General features: G+C 43.6%; 5 protein-coding genes across 6 annotated transcripts; 1 reads left to right on the top strand and 4 right to left on the bottom strand.

Moving 5' to 3' along the window:
- Window positions 1-922: 922 nt before the first annotated feature.
- Window positions 923-4,933, bottom strand: carnmt1 (carnosine N-methyltransferase 1). The gene is made up of 8 exons (XM_070833103.1): window positions 4,797-4,933; window positions 4,122-4,317; window positions 3,843-4,009; window positions 3,499-3,639; window positions 3,051-3,229; window positions 2,669-2,782; window positions 2,189-2,292; window positions 923-2,095 (listed from the first exon to the last, which is right to left on the bottom strand). The coding sequence occupies exons 1-8, from the start codon at window positions 4,931-4,933 to the stop codon at window positions 1,898-1,900; spliced, it is 1,236 nt and encodes a 411-aa protein (XP_070689204.1). The 3' UTR covers window positions 923-1,897.
- Window positions 4,934-5,718: 785 nt separating this feature from the next.
- Window positions 5,719-7,345, bottom strand: LOC139203398 (alpha-1-antitrypsin-like protein GS55-MS). Its single transcript, XM_070833104.1, has 5 exons — window positions 6,700-7,345; window positions 6,522-6,592; window positions 6,239-6,432; window positions 6,000-6,147; window positions 5,719-5,913 (listed from the first exon to the last, which is right to left on the bottom strand). Exons 1-5 carry the CDS (start codon window positions 7,343-7,345, stop codon window positions 5,719-5,721), a joined length of 1,254 nt encoding a protein of 417 aa, XP_070689205.1.
- Window positions 7,346-8,369: 1,024 nt separating this feature from the next.
- LOC139203400 (dual specificity protein phosphatase 26-like) lies at window positions 8,370-9,815 on the bottom strand. 2 transcript variants are annotated; one of them, XM_070833107.1, is made up of 4 exons: window positions 9,785-9,815; window positions 9,413-9,652; window positions 8,768-8,979; window positions 8,370-8,679 (listed from the first exon to the last, which is right to left on the bottom strand). In XM_070833107.1, exons 2-4 carry the CDS (start codon window positions 9,589-9,591, stop codon window positions 8,486-8,488), a joined length of 585 nt encoding a protein of 194 aa, XP_070689208.1. In that variant the 5' UTR covers window positions 9,592-9,652; window positions 9,785-9,815; the 3' UTR covers window positions 8,370-8,485. The 2 variants fall into 2 exon arrangements, with proteins under 2 accessions (XP_070689208.1, XP_070689207.1); XM_070833106.1 differs by lacking the exon at window positions 9,785-9,815 and having other exon boundaries at window positions 9,413-9,657.
- A 404-nt stretch (window positions 9,816-10,219) lies between these two features.
- Window positions 10,220-14,342, bottom strand: bag4 (BCL2 associated athanogene 4). The gene is made up of 5 exons (XM_070833105.1): window positions 14,123-14,342; window positions 13,501-13,620; window positions 13,069-13,299; window positions 12,617-12,886; window positions 10,220-12,171 (listed from the first exon to the last, which is right to left on the bottom strand). The coding sequence occupies exons 1-5, from the start codon at window positions 14,213-14,215 to the stop codon at window positions 11,701-11,703; spliced, it is 1,185 nt and encodes a 394-aa protein (XP_070689206.1). The 5' UTR covers window positions 14,216-14,342; the 3' UTR covers window positions 10,220-11,700.
- A 605-nt stretch (window positions 14,343-14,947) lies between these two features.
- Window positions 14,948-17,602, top strand: lsm1 (LSM1, U6 small nuclear RNA associated). The gene is made up of 4 exons (XM_070833108.1): window positions 14,948-15,099; window positions 15,250-15,318; window positions 15,481-15,596; window positions 17,089-17,602. The coding sequence occupies exons 1-4, from the start codon at window positions 15,054-15,056 to the stop codon at window positions 17,257-17,259; spliced, it is 402 nt and encodes a 133-aa protein (XP_070689209.1). The 5' UTR covers window positions 14,948-15,053; the 3' UTR covers window positions 17,260-17,602.
- Window positions 17,603-18,077: the final 475 nt, after the last annotated feature.

The following is an 18,077-nucleotide window of genomic DNA, read 5'->3' as shown; positions in this document are numbered from 1 at the left end:
CCAAACACTGAGCACCGGCAGTGAGAGGACTGTGGGGCAGTCAAGGCGACCAATCAGAGGAGAGGACAGCCGTCTAACCCCGCCCACAGCCTGCAAGCTTCCGGTGGCGGTTCATCATGGACACATTCGGTCTGGTGCTATATTTCTTCCACCTGGACTAGATTTAGTCACTAGATATTGTCACCAGGGTCTTACAGCGAGTCCAGTCCCCCCCATCTCATCTCATGACCAGTCACAACAAATGAAGTGTCTAAAATAGTCATGATATCAAAATTATTCAAATATCTTAAAGGCTGATTCAAAGACAGGAATGCAGTTCTGTTGGGGAAAAGTTGAGTCTTTCATTTCTCTATTTTGTCAGCTGAAAAATAGTGAAATACATACTGAATCTAAAAATTGTGGAATCACCCTTTTAGCCAATTAAACACTGCCGATCTCTCAGTTTTATGGGCCATCTCTTGTTAGAACACCTTGTTTGAACACCTTTTCCCACTATGATAAGTCAGTGCTCAGGGGCCCTCCTCACCTTTTACCTGAAAAACCACAGGGTCAATGTGGGGCCATTAGGTTTGTGGTCAAACCATCAACTGCAGCTTCATTAGCTGATCTTGAGGTCCTGTCCTGAGGAGGTGCCCTTAGTTTTATGACCTTTATTATTTTGTTTGTGTGTGTACATGGTAAAAACCTTACATTTAATAATAATAATAATAATAATAAGTCATACATTATGCAGTAAATGTATGTCAATAATCATTTCAGCACTTAAAAGGATTGGGTTGTCATGCAGTTGTTTATATGTGTATATAATCAAGTTACATCTTTATTAACCCTCGAAAGATCTTTTTGCACTTTTCATGTTTTGGTGTCAGGGGAAGAAAAGCACAGGAAATTCATGCCATTAATCATCATATCATTTAGTTTTGTGAAGCTTCAAAGGAAGCGCTACATCATTGGTTCCCCTGAGACAACTGCTCAAAAGGTCTCTAATATGGTTTACTGTGAACTGAGTGTGTATCCTCAACATCACACCTGTAACCTGCTTCCTAACTGATGAACAAGCCCAATGAAGCACACACACACACTAAACACTTGTTGTTCAGTACTTGACTCGGAGTCGAGCTGCGTTATGGCGCCGTCATGTCATGTTACATCAAACTAAACAGTAAAAACTTTTTCTTTTTTTTTTTTTTAAATGTTTGGCTTTATTCCAAAGAAGCGTAATTAGAAACCAAACAAAGTCATTGACAAAAAGAAAGTCATTTTAAAAATTAAAAACAATTTATTCCTGAAAAGCTCTAACGTTTTGATCACATTTTCAGTGTTGACTGATAGTTGAATGAGTGTCGACTAGATATTGGCACCATATTTGGAAAAAAAATAAATAGAGTTCAAGAACCAAATGTTCACGCCATTCTCTCTCTCTCTCGCCCACTCTCGCTCGCTCTCTCTCTCTCACACACACACACACACACACACACAGGCAGTTAAAGTCAATGGAGGTGAGAATCAGAGAAAGACTGAAGGCAGGACCGCAGTTAAAAGAAATCTACTCCTTATGGCTTGCAGCTGACTAACAACCCACTGAAATAAAATAGGAACCGAGGGTAAATGACTCATCTCAAACCCAGGTATCAAGAGACGTGGACTATTTACATGGTTTTCATACGTTATGCGTAACACAGTACTGCAGTGTTACATATTACATTCTAAAACTTCAGCCATATTTAGGTGTTTGCTGAGCTGGGCACGTTTCTCCATGAGATGCATCATAAAAAAATATATGTGACATAAAAAGAAAACTTTTTCTTCTGGGTCCATTTTTTTGTTTTTGTCAGTCTAATCTTCAGTCAATGGTTGTGCTCCTCTAAGTTCATCATTTTTGTCAAAGGACTTCCTGTCACGTCAGGCTGTCCGTACCTTCTCGCCGGGGTGACTTAGCGGCCGGTGGAGAGGTCTGCCGTCGGTCGTCCTCTTCTTGGCCGTTAAAGTGCGGCTCTGCAGGTTTTCGTGCCACAAAGAAGATACAGTCGTATATGTATCTCAACATGGAGCGGTCATTCTCTGTGTAGGTGGTCTGGACCGACTCTTTCTCCACCTGCAGGAGAAATATAAATAACGCTCTACTACTGGGACAAGAATCCTGAAGACCAGCAGGGTTCAAGTTGTGAATCGCAATCAAAGCCCTCACCTCAATGTGGAAGCCAAAGTTTACAATGGCTGTCCTGATGTCGTCGTAGCTAAGTTCGACTGAGAGCTCATTGGCCATGTTCTCAAAGTGGTACAGCAGAGGACCTGGAGAAGCATTCAAGATCAGAACTTTGAGAAGTTTACTGAGACCCTTTTTGTATCCAATTGGTCCTAAGAGTGAGAAAAATCGACCCCAAAACACTTAAAAGCAAACAGTAACATTGATGTGCATCCTATTCGTGGGACATTTTGTTTTCAAGCTGTTATTTTCTTTTATTTGCCGTAACAGTTCTGCTAAAATAGGGTCAGGAGAATGTTAGGGGGAAAGTTTTCTCTTAATATTTCTTATTAATTACAGTGACAAAGAGCTTATATTGTTGTTTCTCTAGTCCTTACTGGTCTATACTGGTGTATAGTTAACATACCCAAAGTTTAGTTTAAATATAAATGAATTGTATTTGACATTTTGTCACCGACTCACCCAGGTTGATCCATACTCCACCAGGCTTAAGAATCTTCCAGATAGCCTCCACGTACTCGATGACATTATGAGCTGTGTCAATGAAGAAGCAGGTAGCCACACAGTCCCAGGATTCTGACCATAGATTACAGCATGAACACTTCTCATTAATGTCGCTAAGTTGTAGAACGAACGATCATTTAAAGATGAGCTTTTTAGAGAAATCAGGCTAATATTTATTAATTATAGGAAATGTAATCAAAGAAATTATTCAAAATGTGTATCCTTATTTAAGCTCAAACACAATCATCATATTCTCTTTCTGTGATTATTGCAGCAAGCAGTGACTACAGCTGAAGGGGATTCTTTTTTTAATACTGTTTTTCACACAGGTTTTACTGACCTGCGTCACTGTAGACCTCCACAAAGTCCCCTGCTACCATGGAGAAGTCTGCATTTAGTGGTAAGCTCTGAGGGTTGACATCTGGGAATCTGATTGGTCGTGTTTGGTCGGAGGATTTCTTGTTGTTGCTAAACTGGTGGATCCAGGGGTACAGGGTCAGAGAGTTCACCTTTTCACACCTGAATGGAGCAGTCCAAATTTATGAGGACAGGTGGATGGATGAAAGTGGTTTGAGGTCAGAAGTGTGCTGCCAGACAGCTGAATGTGAAAGATATGTTCTGATTTTATTTCTCAGCACAAACACATGCTCATAGACACAAGACACTGATCCAAAGTTCCAGCTCAAGCAAGCAGAGATGTGCTGCATGAGCATGGAAAGGTGATAGTCCCTAAGGGTTGTGTGAGGCAGCTGGAATCACAGGAGTGTAGGTGTCAGGATGTGATGTACCTGTTGAGAACAAAGTTGGAAGAAAAGAGCATGAAGAAGCTCCATTCGTTGCCCTGGCAAATGTAACCCAGCCGAGCGATCTCCCAGGCAAGCCGGCCGAGCCCAGCACCCGGCACCAGCACGCTCACCTTAGACACATCACTGACATAATAAAATGTACAAAATGCACATATCACATGGAAAACATGGAGGAAGTCACAATATCAGAATTATTTCAAAGTGTTTTAATACCAAGAAAAAGATGTTAGCTTGTGTCATTTAGAATCCACATATATATATTTATATATATATTTGGCATGCAAGGTGTTTTTGCACTAGTGTGTGAGTGAGCTTGTGTTTCCTACTATTGGTCACTTGGGAAGAGTCTTTGGATCTCTTGGATGATGGGCAGGTAGCAGGTGTCCCTCTCGGCCCGGCCCACGTCGCTCCAGTCTCGGACAAACTGCTTTATGGTGGACTTGAGCTTGTCCATGTCAAACGTAGTGGACGGGCGCAGCTTCGGCGGATCCTCCTGGAAGTTGGATAAAGACACAACGTCTCTACCTAAATACCTTGAGTAAATGACAATAGAGAACTTAACCTGTGTGAATAGTGTACATGTACAGTAGACTGCCTGGCCTTACCCTCTCGCCGTACTCAATGTTCTCAAACATGTGGAGGCTGTTGTGAACGATGGCCTGCAGTACTTCCTGATTGTGGTCGGCACACTGGCTGATCCGTGCCAGGTTGGACAGGACATTTGGCAGCATATTCTGATGGCTCCATGGGAGGCTCCGAAACTGACGCTCGGCTCGCTTGACCTGCTCCTCGACGTGGACCCTGACGGGAAGATACAGGAAGTCAGGACAAGGGCTCACCAGCTCCATCAGCCCCCACAGGGACAATACAAGCTACCCAGCCCAGTGGAGCCATTTGTGGGTCTGACACTCCAGTGCTACTGGCTCCAATGTTATTTACTCTCTTTATTGTCTGCAGGTGAGACTGCTAGATCACAATATTCCTGTTAGGTTTGTTGTAACTGGTGTGTTGGAGGAGTTTTAAGTGATGCCCTGACATGAATTGAGGCAAATTCGAGAAATTAGCACATAAATGCCCACATGAGGTTAAATATGAGCTGCCTAAACTGCGGGAATCACTACCCAGTGGTTGAACATGTCTGAATTATCTCATTAAGTCGTTTTCCGTCCAAACACACTTATCTGCCTCTTGCTAGTGTTATTTACACTCATCATCCTATGTTGACACAAACTGTCGTTACCTGACTCGTATTTTATCTCAAAACAGCATCTTTATAATACCTGTAAAATCTAAAAGCGTCGATTATTCTCCAGAAATGCTGCCTTTCGAGCCTGGCCTCCTCCTCCGGGCTGCATTTTATCCTCTCTTTGTGATAGTACGGTCCCGCTTGTGTCTGCTCTCCTGCTCTTTCCGCCATGTTTGAAACAAACTCACACCCAGCTAATCAAAACGCGACAGGCTTCTTCTTCGTGGGATTTATTAAATCCAGCCGCACAGACTCCACTGGGCGTGTTTCTGCCCCCTACCGTCGGATGATAGAACTGCAGGTTATTTCGCACACAGTTTCAGCAAAACAAATAAATAAATGAATGTTAAATTAATACCATATTTTAATGTAAAGTCTGTTGTAGTTGTAGGTGAAAACGTGACATGCATTTACAATCTTTTCAAAGTACCAAACACCACTAATTCCTAGGTGTTGTATTTAAGTAGGATAGTCACTCCCTCCTTTCTGATTGGTTCAGAAAAAATACATTTTACTCCAGTGTGTCCCCTTTGGGTGTTTTCATATTATATTAAAAGAACTGTGGAACTACCTAACGAAATGTGTGACTTTTAAACCACAAAAATGTTTAGTCGTGCTGGGCTGCTTTATCTTAAAACTAACTGATCAGTAAGAAATTCGATTTCTAATATGGTGAAAGGCCATCCAGTGGCTGTTTGATTCAGTCGGTGATTAAGTAGCTGGTGATCCTTTATGCATTATATTGTGTTTTAATTGTGCTTCATGAAACCACTAGTTCATATATAGCCAAAGCTTACCTGTTAGGTTGATAACCAACTAATATATATATATATATCATAAAAGATACAACCACACACTGACTCACTGGCATAAAGCAAGAGACCACAGGACAAAAGTTTCTCGGAGTATTTTATATGTGACACAACCGCTGCGATAAACACAAAGTGTTTGTTCCATCAGATGGTTGGGTTGATAATCTTGCCCATGAAGAGGACGTTTTCAGTGCTGCGTTCAGTGATGACGACCATAAATGGCTGATTGAACTTCAAGACAGGGACGTGGCGGAAGGAAAGAAGTGTGATGCCTATGCCTGTTGCAGCTGCAGCTGTGGCTCCGGCCTCGTCTACGTCCAGGGTGGCTTGGTGCACGACCTGCAGAGGCAGAGTAAGATGCAAGGTCGATGGAATATATGGGGAGGGGGGGTATGAATGTAATAGCATATGATCTCTGTCCTTACGTTTGAGACGGCCAGTTTCTGGCCCTCTGAAATGCCACTTAAATCTGCACGATCACCAAACATGTCTGTCACTCCCATTTCAGTCAACACATCATTCAGCGTGTAGGAACTCTTGATGGAGAACTTTGGAACGTATATGTCATAGATCCTAAAACACAAAAATACAGGGGGTTAAGGTCAGTGACAAACCTTCCATATTAGAAACCAAGAATTTAAGGATGAGTTCAGATTCTTCCAACCTGGACTTCATCCACTTCAGCCATTTGGTGATGTGGTTGGGGCAAATGGCATTCTCCAGTGTGGCCATATCGTCAGGCAACAACAGCAGCATGGAGTAGGAGCTGTTGAAGGGCAGGTGGAGCACCGATGTGTTAATGGCCTGATCGTAATAGGTGTCAACAAGTTTCTCCATATTCATCATCTGGACTGGAACCTGGGAAATGATAATTCAAACATGAAGTCCCTTCGTTGGAAAAGACACAGCATGAGGGATGCACCATGGTGTATAATTAGTGCCTTCACCTTGGTCTTGTCATCCACCATGAACATGTCCTCCTTGGTGAGGTTAGGGTCAAATGGAGACGCCCATTTTCCTGTTTGTAATGAGCAGAGATTAAACACAACATATGGCTGACACACGAAGCTAAAAGGCGTCAAAATAAGCCGACAAATCAGATCTGATCTCGTGGAAACCTTTTACCTTTGTAGTAGATGTAGCTGATGAGATACATGACTGTGCTTGGATCCAGGTCCTCGACCAGCTTGTCTATCTTTCCGTGGGTCTTCTCATCCACGTACTCATTGATGGCTTTGACGCTGTCTGCGGTTTTGGTAAAGTCCACATTGAACCCATCTGAAAAGTAGGACTGCTTCAAGGTCTCCAGGAACTCCGGCCGTGGCTTAAAGCGGCTGTCCACGAAGACGGCGGTCCCTTCGCTGGCGTCTTCTTTTGAGGCGTTGTTTGCCCTTTCGAGAAGCGTATGAAAGGCCTGGTCTACGTCTGTCTGCGTCAGTAGGGAGCTGTTGAAACCCAGACCACTGAAAAGCTGGCGGTGGGTCTCCCCACGAGCACCTACAGACAAGGCAGCCAAGGCAACAGACACACTCACTGGGGAGAAGAAGATATTCTTGCCTTGCGTGTCAGCGTGAGCCGCTAACTTCCTGTAGAGACGATGGGCGAACTCTTTGTTTGCCGAAGACACCTGTGAGACGCTGTCCGCACTGCCGTCGAGGGCGGTGTCTTGGTCAACCTGATCTTTGACCTCGGCATGGCCTAAGTGATGGTGGCCTCTTCCCACGCAGATCACCGCCGATACGATCCAGATACACAGGGCTGCACGCATCATGGAGAACTAAGACAAAGGTTCAAAAGAGCAGCATCGTTCATTTGGGTTACACAATGTTTGCGAGCACAACGTCCATGTAAGCCGACTCACTCACACGAGTGCAGTGATTTTCCTGGAAGGCTCAATGAATATGTTGTTCTCTTCCTCTCTTCTCTTCCTCACTCAGCTCCTGCATAGACACACCATTTCCTGCCGATGTTGGTGGACTGTTTTAAGTTATTTTACATAGAACTCTCTGTATTTTGTGTTTTTCCCTCTATGCTCTTCTCATTGTCTTGAAGTGGGCTGAGCTGATTTGGAGAAGCTGATGTAGCGCACGTCTGTGCACCAATCAGGGTTTAGGCTGTTTAGTTACTGTCAATCAAATCTGAGTCCTCATTAAGCAAATCAACTCAATTTTAGTGTGTTAAACAACTTAATATGAATATTTAATGTTATAAAGAAATACATTAAGATTTCAAGGGTTTTAATTTTGATTTCCTGAAATTTTCACAAGATATCCATTGAAGCTTCAAAAAGAGGTAAAGGTAGTTGTTTCTAAAGAATTTACATTTACAGTTTAACATCCTCCATTTCCAGGGTTACATCTCACACTCAAGATGTCAAACATCGTTTTTAACGGTTAAACATACACATGAAACCCAAACAGTCTCTGAACCACTTACCTTCTCCTGGTTTACTGTATGTATGTACGTGTCCAGTGAAGCACAGGCTGGAGAGAGGGAGATGTTCCTATTTATAAGACTTGATCAGAGCCGCTGAACTTTGGCTTTGTTTATTCTCTATCTGATCCTCCTGTTTGCTCGGCCACTGTATTTGTTCAGTGTAATGATTACTGTCTAATGGCAGCATCAGGATAAATGCTTCAGCAGCATGTACAACAACATGCTGGTGACAAATATCGCCTGTAGTCCATAATTCATGTTCTTTTATGTGTGTGTAAACTGACAGACATCCACCAAAATCTGCACCCAACGCAAAGTTTAATGTAAAACTTTTATTTTCAAGTTTGTGGCAATTAAAACATAATCCTGGAAAGGATAAAATACTGCACACCCCTTCTCAAACCCAATACCAGTAATACAATAAGAGTAAAAAATCAGCTTGAGCCATCTGTCATACTTCTCCTCATATTTATCTTCAGGGTGTGCCAAAGAGCTGCCCGTCCAGTCTGATGAGCTGTCGCAGGAAGCCCCGGTTAGGTATAACACCCCGGTTCTCTTTCACAGCACAAATAGCCTCCACGAGGGTCAAGTTCTGCTTCAGCATCAGGTAAGCCAGGACCAGGGTGGCGGAGCGGCTCACTCCCACATGACAATGCACCAGCACTTTGCCTGAGGATCAGAGGAGCATAACATTGCAATACTGATTAAAACAGACACCAAACCTAACCAGTTCTTGCTTTTTGCCCCTCCCTCTCACCTCCTCTGCTGAGAGCACTGTGGATAAAGTCTGCTGCTGCCTGGAAGTTGACACTCATGTCAAACTCACAGGAGTCATGAGCCTCTATGCCCATGTAGGTGATCTTCATGCCCTCGTAGATGTCTGGCTGTCCTCTGTGTTTACTGTGAGCTGCATTCACGATGTGAGTGACTCGATGCTTGGACAGATCAGCCCGGTTCTCTGCACTGTGTCTGAAAAACACATCTCTGTGTTATCCACCGACAGTGTCTGCCAATAGGTGGAATACACAGTGAGATGTAGCAAAGCATTTCATAGTGACGGGTTGATATTTAGAAGGCAATTTCAGACATGCGAGTTCAAATCCGAGACACGCTTTCATGCTCGGGCATCGGTGGAGACTCTCACATAGCAGAGCTGTAGTTTACGCAAGTTCCCAACTTGGAATGCAACTTGTGGCATCTTCAGTTACGAATTTGATTTACGATCAACCCCCCGTGAACACACGTGGACTAAGTCCAAGTCCAAGTCTAAGTCTGAACTTGGGTAATATTTGTTAAAATCCAGCACTCTGTGTCACAACACAAGAATATTAAGACATTAACATACACAGCTACACACACACACACACACACACTTTTTACCCCAAAGAAGTGAGTCACTTACTGGTCACCAATGTAAAGCCTTGGCCACACTTCATTTGCATGGCTGATGATAGCTTTGCCAGTAAACAAGAGTCTTTCCAACTCAAACACAGCTAAACCAGGTGAGCTCAGGTCGATTTCCACTTTCCGAGAAGGGGGTTTGTCATTCCAGGACGCAGGAAGTTTGGACGTATAAGACATTGCTTTTTCTGCCCAGAAGGCCGCGGAGGTGACCCAGCAGCTTTCCCACCTTATGAGGAAACTTCTTGAAAGTGAACAGTAAAAAAAAAAATATGAAAACAAAAAAAGGTAGCTGTAGTTTGAAGTAACTTTTTTCTACCAATCTGCCCGGCACGCTGCACAGAATAAATCCTACAGTCTATGGTTTCCTCACCTCAGATTTACTCACCACAGGGTGTCCCAAGTGCTGTCAGGCTATTTGACCCCCAAATTAAATCCAGCCTGTGTGCCTCAAGCCTTCAGAGGCCTGTGTTATGCTTTTGCATCAAAATAGCTGCCTATTTAAAGATCTGAATGCTGGCTTGGCAGCTATAGGGAGTGCAGGCCCATGCTGCAGGTTCTACTTGACAGAAAAAAAAAAAAAAAAAAGAAGCAATTTCTTAAACTTTCTATGTTCGACTTCCTTTTAAAAATTAAATGTGCGTATTCATCTGTAGCTACCATCTACATAGAGCTAAATATTTCTCCTCACATACATTTGCTCTGTTACCTGCATTTGCTTTTGAATACAATATAAAAGTGACAGAAACAAATAAAATTAATTTGATCACAAGTTAAAAAATATAATGACATTTAATCATTTCTCTGCTATTTTCTCACTTGTAATAATTTCAGTATTAATCAGGCAAAGATTCCCATCTTGTGTTGGAAACATGCATTACATCTGAAACTGTACAGTTGTGCTCCATAGAAACAGAAACTTAACAGCACAGGGAAATGAACACATATGACAGATGATTTGTTTTTTTTCATGCAAAGCTTGTGATCTTATTTTTATTTATTTTTTTCTAATCATATAAAATCGTCCCCTGAAATGTGGCACTCTTTTTTTCCTAAATCAATACATCAAGAGTGATTGAAAAAAAAAAGAAAGAAAGAAAGACTTGCTCTTCACAAGAAAATAGATTGTGGTGCAAATCTAGATTTGCTATAACAGGAATATTAGTGCTACAGAGAACAGAAACAAGGCCCAAATTAAACACATGATCCAAGTGCCGAGACCAACATTGACCTTCACACTAAACATTACTGAAAATATTTTAAGTACATCTTTTCCTTTATCCATGATAGCAACTCATTCAACACTTCCTTCCAAATATATATATATGTATATATATTCCTAAGTGTTCTTCAAAAAGGGATAGAAAGAACATAATTCAACAGCTTCTCCTCTTTTCCTAAACTTGTGTAATAACAATAGTTCCTATAGTGAAATACATGGCATTCATATGTAGGTCTGATTCTAGGTCCGCACTCAGGAAGCAATTTCATCTTCCGAAAGATGGAATAATGGGGACAGCGATCTTTAGGGGGTTTTTCACTAATCTGCTACGTTCCAGGCCCAGTTATGAGCTCGGAGATGTCGTGACTGTATCGGGCACTCGTCTGACAAAACAGTGCATGCAGGGCTGGGAGCACAATTGAAAAGGAGAGCACTGCACCTATTCCTGCAGACACACGGAGCAGTGAGTGACTATGGGCAGCTAAGTGAACGGCCTCCATCCGGCTCGAGGACAATACCGTGGTCATGCAAACGGACTGTGAAATGTATTAGTAGACAGCTAATGGGGGACGCTGCTGTTAGATGTGGGATCAGACTAAAACCGACCCGCGATCCTGAGGGGACAGCATGAAGATAATCTGGGTCTGTGTCACAGGTTTGAGACCACAGTTGCGTGGCACTAAATAAATTCATCCTCCAGTGACTCTGCCCTGCATTATGCTGGTAAAGGCCTGACATGAAAGATAAACTGAGCGATAGTGTCAGGTCGTGTGGTCAGCACAGTCTCTTACGATATGTACAACCATCGGTCTGCACTTGTAACACCACCAGATCACTTATACCAGCATAATCGGGCTTTGAAGGTTGATTCCATGTGTCAGTAATCGCTCTCTCTTGTTCTTGGGTTGATGCCACTTACGTCAGGTGTTTTACATCATGGTGGCGGACATGCCCTAAAGATAACACAGCTCCGAGGAACAAGACTAAACCCTCATTTTGTCCATGGAAGATCTGGAAGAAGAAAATAGCATGACTTAGTGACCCACAGACCAATAAATAAGTCCAGTTCAGAAGGCTTTCTTCTCCAGCTGGTCCAGAATGGCCTGGATCCTCTGTACCGCCTCCTTTCGAGCTTGCCGGACACTCTCCTGTCCCTGAGTCTCCACAGAGTCCAGCTCCAGCAGCTCTTTGGTCAGCAGTTCCTCCAGACACCGGTAACTTTTGTCTGTCTTTTTGCCAACAAACTCATCAACATCTTCCTGAAGCAGTTGCACTCTGGCCATGATGTGTTGGACCTTAGCTTTGCCAGGGTTATCGCTCAAGTGCTGAGGTCCAGCCTGGCCTGGAGCTGGAGCTGGAGCTTGGATCGGGGCTGAGGGTGGGGGCTCACCTTGCGAAGGATTGGGCTCACCCCTCCCAGTTTTGTTGTACATTTGGGGAGGTGAACTTATTTCGGCAGGCTTTCCAATAGGGGGGTTCGGGGATGGGGTTGGCCTGGGTTTGGGTCCCACTTGTGGGGCACGTTGGTGCTGTTGGTCCTACAGGAACACCAAGGATTAGAAAAGACTGAGGATTATCAGACAGACTCACATAATTCATGCATATACTGCAGTGAAACTATTTTAGTTTTGAGATCTAATTCTCCAAATCTGATTTAACAAAACCATATTACTCCTCTTGGAGAGCTCTTCAGGGGTTTCGTTTCTCTATTGAATACATACTCACAGACTGTTGGAGTGTCCATAATACCTAGATATTATGTATTCTTTTTATTTTGAACATCGGGAAGCGTTGCCACCAAGATAAGATAAGATGTGCATTCAGACCAGACATGTTTCCGGATAGTTTTAGATAATAAAATTCACATCAAAATAAATGTGACTGCACTTTACAATGAGCTCATCTTTCTATTTACCTCACTTAACAACACCAAAGAATCTTTAGGAACATAAAAATCTAACTGAGTTAGCTGCAGGTTGATACCTTGGGTTGGTATGGAGGTGGAGCACCCGTTCCAGTCCCTGGCCAAGCTGGAGGATGCGCTGGACGGACAGGATTTCCGTAGTGGTTTTGCAGAGGCTGCTGGCCTGGCTGCCATTGCTGCTGCGAAGGGGCATACGCACCAGAGTGCGCCCACGCGTCGGCCTGGGGGTTTGGGTGGAGAGGCTGGCCAGTGGGGTATGGGGGATTTGGAGGCATTGCATGACCACCTTCGCTGTAGTGAGGGTACGGTCCAGGAGGGTATCCAGGTCCCTGAGAGCAGAGGCAGGACATAAATATGTTGTACTTACTTTGGGTGTGAAGGTCATTGTGGTTAGGAGAAAAAGCCAGTTATTCTTTACTAATATCACGGTGTAGATTACCAGTCAGACCAGGTTAGTTACAGTATCAGATTTGGCAGCTGTGCCAAATTTGGCAGCTTTAAATGAACTCACTCCTTGACAGTGAGGACCAGGATAGTGATGATGTTGGTGTTGAGAGTGCGGCTGCCCAGCTGGCCCACTGCTCTGCTCCGCTGGACATCCCTGGTTAGGATATGGACCTGGAGCCGGCCTCTGGGGGTCGGCACAGTAGAAAGGGTTGGATGGGTGGAAACCACTTGTTGAGTATTGACTCGCCGCTGGGTTGTAGACACCATGACCATTTGGATAACCACCAGGCATTACCTACAAGGAATGCACAAGGGTGGGAGGTAGAGGGGGGGGGGGGGTTACTGTACATGCACATATCCGCCTTACATAACTATCTCAACCCTGGAGCTGATCTGATAGAAAATGTGAGGGAAAGGTGAAAGGACTTAAAGTAGGGAGTAGATTTACACCCGCTCAGACTTAAAGGACCACGTTGTGCTGCATGATGAGTGGTACCTGTGGGTTGTACTGTGGCTGCACATCTGATCCAGAGGGATAGGTGTTTGCATAGTGTCCTGTGGAATGAGACTGGGGATACCAGTAGTGCGCAGGATAGCTCGGATACTGAGGGGCGTCCTGTCAACACACAATATCACACAGGGGAGTTATTTAAAGAGGAGATCTGTGTCCTTAGGCACTGGGAGTTTAGGGGTGCTCCCAAAATCACCGCCTATCCCGGAAATACATTAACTGAGCACACAGTGGCACTGACTTCTTCCTTGCTAAGCTAGTTTTGCCACAGAAGATAAACACTGTACAGCTAACAGGCTATGCTGAATGATTGAGGCAACACTCTTTGGTGCTAAAGCATGTATATACTGTAGGACATTTAGCAGTGTTGTCAAGATAAAGGTCACAAACTCGGGCAACAGCTGAACCAACAGTGCGGCGGACACTATTACATAATGTCAGCTAGCTCCGTTAGCCGTCTAGCTAGCACGGACAGAGCTACGCGAGCTAGCTGGCTAACAATGTTTTTTTTTCCTGCACAAACTCTGATAGATTTTTGAGAGTTAAACACGCTCAAAGACAGCAGGCGAACCCCGGAGGGTTGTCTAAGCCATGTCCGTTCACTTACCATGGTGTTATTCCAGTTTTCGCTGTTAGTTCCCGAGTTGCAAGTAGCGGGCCAGCCAGATTTCAGATTTGAATGCATTTGATGATGATGCATCAGCTAAGCGCGTTCCCCGGCGGCCTTCCTGTCATCAGCCATCGTAAAAACAAACCTTTCACAAGCCAACGTTACTTATCTGAGCCGTCAGATGGTCCAAACTGTGAACCGCGATGCTGCCGTTTTTGTACAGGAGTGGAGATTTGCTTGATCGCGATCAGGAAATGATTGAATGACGCTGAGCTCAACAACCTCGTACTGTCTCTTTAAACTGGGGGCAGGAGGTAAAGTGAAGAGCTCTCACTCTGACGCCTTTTAGTGGCGCAATAAACGTGTTTACGGGCAGACGGACGCTGGGATCTGCTCTCTTTCTGTTTTAATTCGTGCTCATATTGCATAAAGATGTGGCATTATACGGAGGGCCTACAGTTTGTGTGTATGGATGAGAGGAGAATAGATTACATGGCGTAGGTGATAACGTGGATACACAGGCAAAAGTGTTATTAGTGCCGTATTATGCCGTATCTGTCACTGGCGCCTGTTTATACACGATCTTTGGTGCCGTGTGTGCGTCAGAAGACGCCATTAGCCAATAGGAAGAAATGTCTTTAAATTATCTTATTTTTTCAATATTATCTAATATTTTAAACCACAAAACTATCCGTGTTTTGTGTTACGTTTATTTAAACATGCATTCTTAAAAGTACGGTTCTTAAAAAATGTCATGAACACAAATTAAATTGGTTTGCGGCGCCCAAAGGGTTAAACGTCCACAGGAAGTTTATCCCGTGAGTGTATAAAGACGCTTCCTGTGCTCTTCTTAAAAGGAACATATTTTGAAACATTCATGGCTTGACGTTACATAAAGATACACGAAGCAAATAAATCTCAGCCCAAGATGAACTACGTACCAGGGACGGCAAGCCTCATTGACGACATCGACAGTAAGTTGGAGAGGAGGACCCGCTCCGTCGTGGATGGAGGTGGTTTGGTGGAGAATCGGCTCAAGATGTGGCATCGTGTCTCACACACACACACACTGGATCACCTGAATACTGTAATCAAAGATGTTTGTGTTTGGTTGTGTCCTGCAGAGAAGCACCTGGTGCTGCTCCGAGATGGCAGAACACTGATCGGCTACCTGAGGAGCATTGATCAGTTCGGTATAACACATTTAATTACCTCCCACCTGTTTTTACTCATGTGCCAAAACACATTCAGCTGATTGTGTAAAGGTGTAATATAAGTGCAATGCGTTCCCCACCCTGTGAAGTCTTTCTTTTTTTTCTCTGTGTGTCTCACCCTCCGTCTCTCTTCTCCTCCAGCCAATTTAGTTTTCCATCAGACAGTTGAGCGCATCCACGTGGGGAAGAAATTTGGTGACATCCCCAGAGGAATATTCATCGTGAGAGGAGAAAATGTGGTGCTGCTCGGAGAGATAGTAAGTGGGAATGTCCTCCTCTTATTCAATCCAATAATAATAATCCAATAGAGCCCCTTGGCTAGTCATCACAATATCAATATATATATTTAAGATTGATGTTAGAGTTGGGTTTCGGTTAGGGTAAGGGGTTGTGCAATGGATCCTGTCAAACATAAGTAGCTTAAGTGATACAAACTGGGGTTCAGCAACGTCGACATATTAATTTGACCTCAAAAGTCATAAATCTGCCCATAAGGCTCTTTATTACAACATCATCAGTTTAGTAAACAAGGATGCAAACTAAGCCATGCTGGTAGATGGGGTGGTTAGATGTGCCTCATGCAGCCTACTAAATGGCCTCTCAAAGCTGGCTGGAGTTTATGAAGCTCATATGTGAACTTGCCATATTACTGTACTGTAAAATAAAGAATAAAAACGGGTATCTAAAGCCTACAGAAAACAGGAACTCCAGTATTGGGTGAAACATCCATAATATTAGATATTTGATATCATCATTCATCCCTAATGTACACTGGGCTCCAAACGTCTGAGACCACACTGACAAATTCTAATATGTTCATGTAAACGTGGACATAATCAGAGTTTGAGGATTCAGTAACATTTAAAAACTATTAAATGTACAAATCAGACATTGTGATGTGAAATGCTTCAATTTGATTGCAAGAAATACTGCAGCATCTTAAACATTTCTTCCTCATGTTACAGGCCATAGCATCCTGTTTCTTCCAGTGTTTCTGAATCCTCAAACTTTATGATTATTTCCAGGTTCATGTGAAAATATTAAACGTTTTCACTGTGGCCTCAGACTTTTGGACCACACTGTTAATGAACTTGTGCACATTAGAGTGACAATATCGTGGCACAAACACGACTCCTGGACATGCGTGAAGCATTCGGTCACAAACCTACACTTTGACAGCAGTACAGCCTCTACAGCTGCAGAGGATGTTCCATAAACCATAAATGAAGAACAGATGCATAGAAGCTGAAGGCATCACAGCACATAATGTAAAACCCTTTTTTTTGTTTAACACAGACGCGAGGCATCAATATTGTTGTCAAGCTCAGTGCTGCCAGAGGATGTTAACATCCTTTGCAGTAGCCATGATAATTACACTGAGTTGCCATTTCAGTTTCATTTCATTATTCATTTAGTACTCATTATTAAATTATTGCCGTTTTAATCGCTGGGTGGAGATCCTGTCTGCACACAGGGTGCATTTGTGGTTAAGTAGGACTGGTGCCTTTTCAGACTCATGCTTGATCACATTGGGCCGACAAGCCTATAAAGAAAAAAGTGCTGTATGTTCTAAAGGTTGTTGTGCTAAGCTGGAGTCTGAAATAATTATGGGAGGAAAAGAGTTTGCTGTTTAAACAGGCTGCTATCACACACATTCAAGCTTGTATGAACTGTGTATTATTAGTATACAGTAACACAGGATGAGTTGGTGACAAGCCGGTGACGGATGAAATGTCTCTGTCTCTGCAGGATGTGGATAAGCCATGCGACACACTCCTGCAGCAGGTCTCCATTGAAGAGATCCTGGAGGAGCAACGGTTGCAGCAGCAAGCGAAACAGGAGACGGAGAAAGTCAAAATGCAGGTCCTGAAGGACCGAGGCCTTTCCATCCCCAAAGCTGATAACTTAGACGAGTACTAACGCCGCCTTGATTCCAGGAGCCTCTTTCTCAGATTGTCGGACCGAGAATCTTTATGTTGAATTTTGCATTTGAGAGAGCAGAGTGTTTGTAGTTTTTTTTTTTTTTTTTTTAAATGTGTTCAAGGCTGCATCATGCCAGGCCTCTATACTGTACTGTATGGATTTGATTTGAATTACTTGGAGGACAAAAAATGTGATTGCTGCTCTCAGTTTTGCAGATCATGACAGCGAAATGTGTTCGTCTAGTGTCACACTATTTACAGCAGCACTTTTTTTCTCACAGATATATGGTGAGTGTTTTTTTTTATTTGGAGACATATGGGCCTGCTTTTGACAAAAACTTAATGCTATGCTCCATTAAACAGTTTAGTTTTTCATTATGGAAAGCCTGCTTGGGTGGGGGGGTGGGGGGGGGAAATGTGTCATTTAATGCATTTAGGGCTGAAATATTTGGGCCAGTTTGGGACCAAAGTGTCCTTCTGGTCCTGTGATGGCGCCACGTCTCTCTCTGCAATGTGACATCAAACGTGAGCCTCGTGCATTAGTTATGCCATGTGTGAGGGGGGGGGGGGGGGGGTCATACTGTACTTCACTTCTAATTCGGTTTAGGCATCAGACTACCTCATGTCCTGTTTATGAAGATAAGAGCGCGTCCGGAGGGATCGATCCTATCAGCCTTCATCAGTCACTAACAGGCTTGTTAATCGTTTGGACGGATACAGTGAGTTCATAGTGAACAGGCGCCCTTCTGCAGGGGGGGGGGGGGACTCATCTATGCGTTATTATGGTACCACGTGAAACAGAGATTCAATGTATGC

This window comes from Pempheris klunzingeri, chromosome 7 (assembly GCF_042242105.1).
Source record: "Pempheris klunzingeri isolate RE-2024b chromosome 7, fPemKlu1.hap1, whole genome shotgun sequence".
In the NCBI taxonomy this organism is placed as follows: Eukaryota; Metazoa; Chordata; class Actinopteri; order Acropomatiformes; family Pempheridae; genus Pempheris; species Pempheris klunzingeri.
Note: the sequence above shows the minus strand (reverse complement) of the source record. Positions and strands in the feature narration are given on the sequence as shown.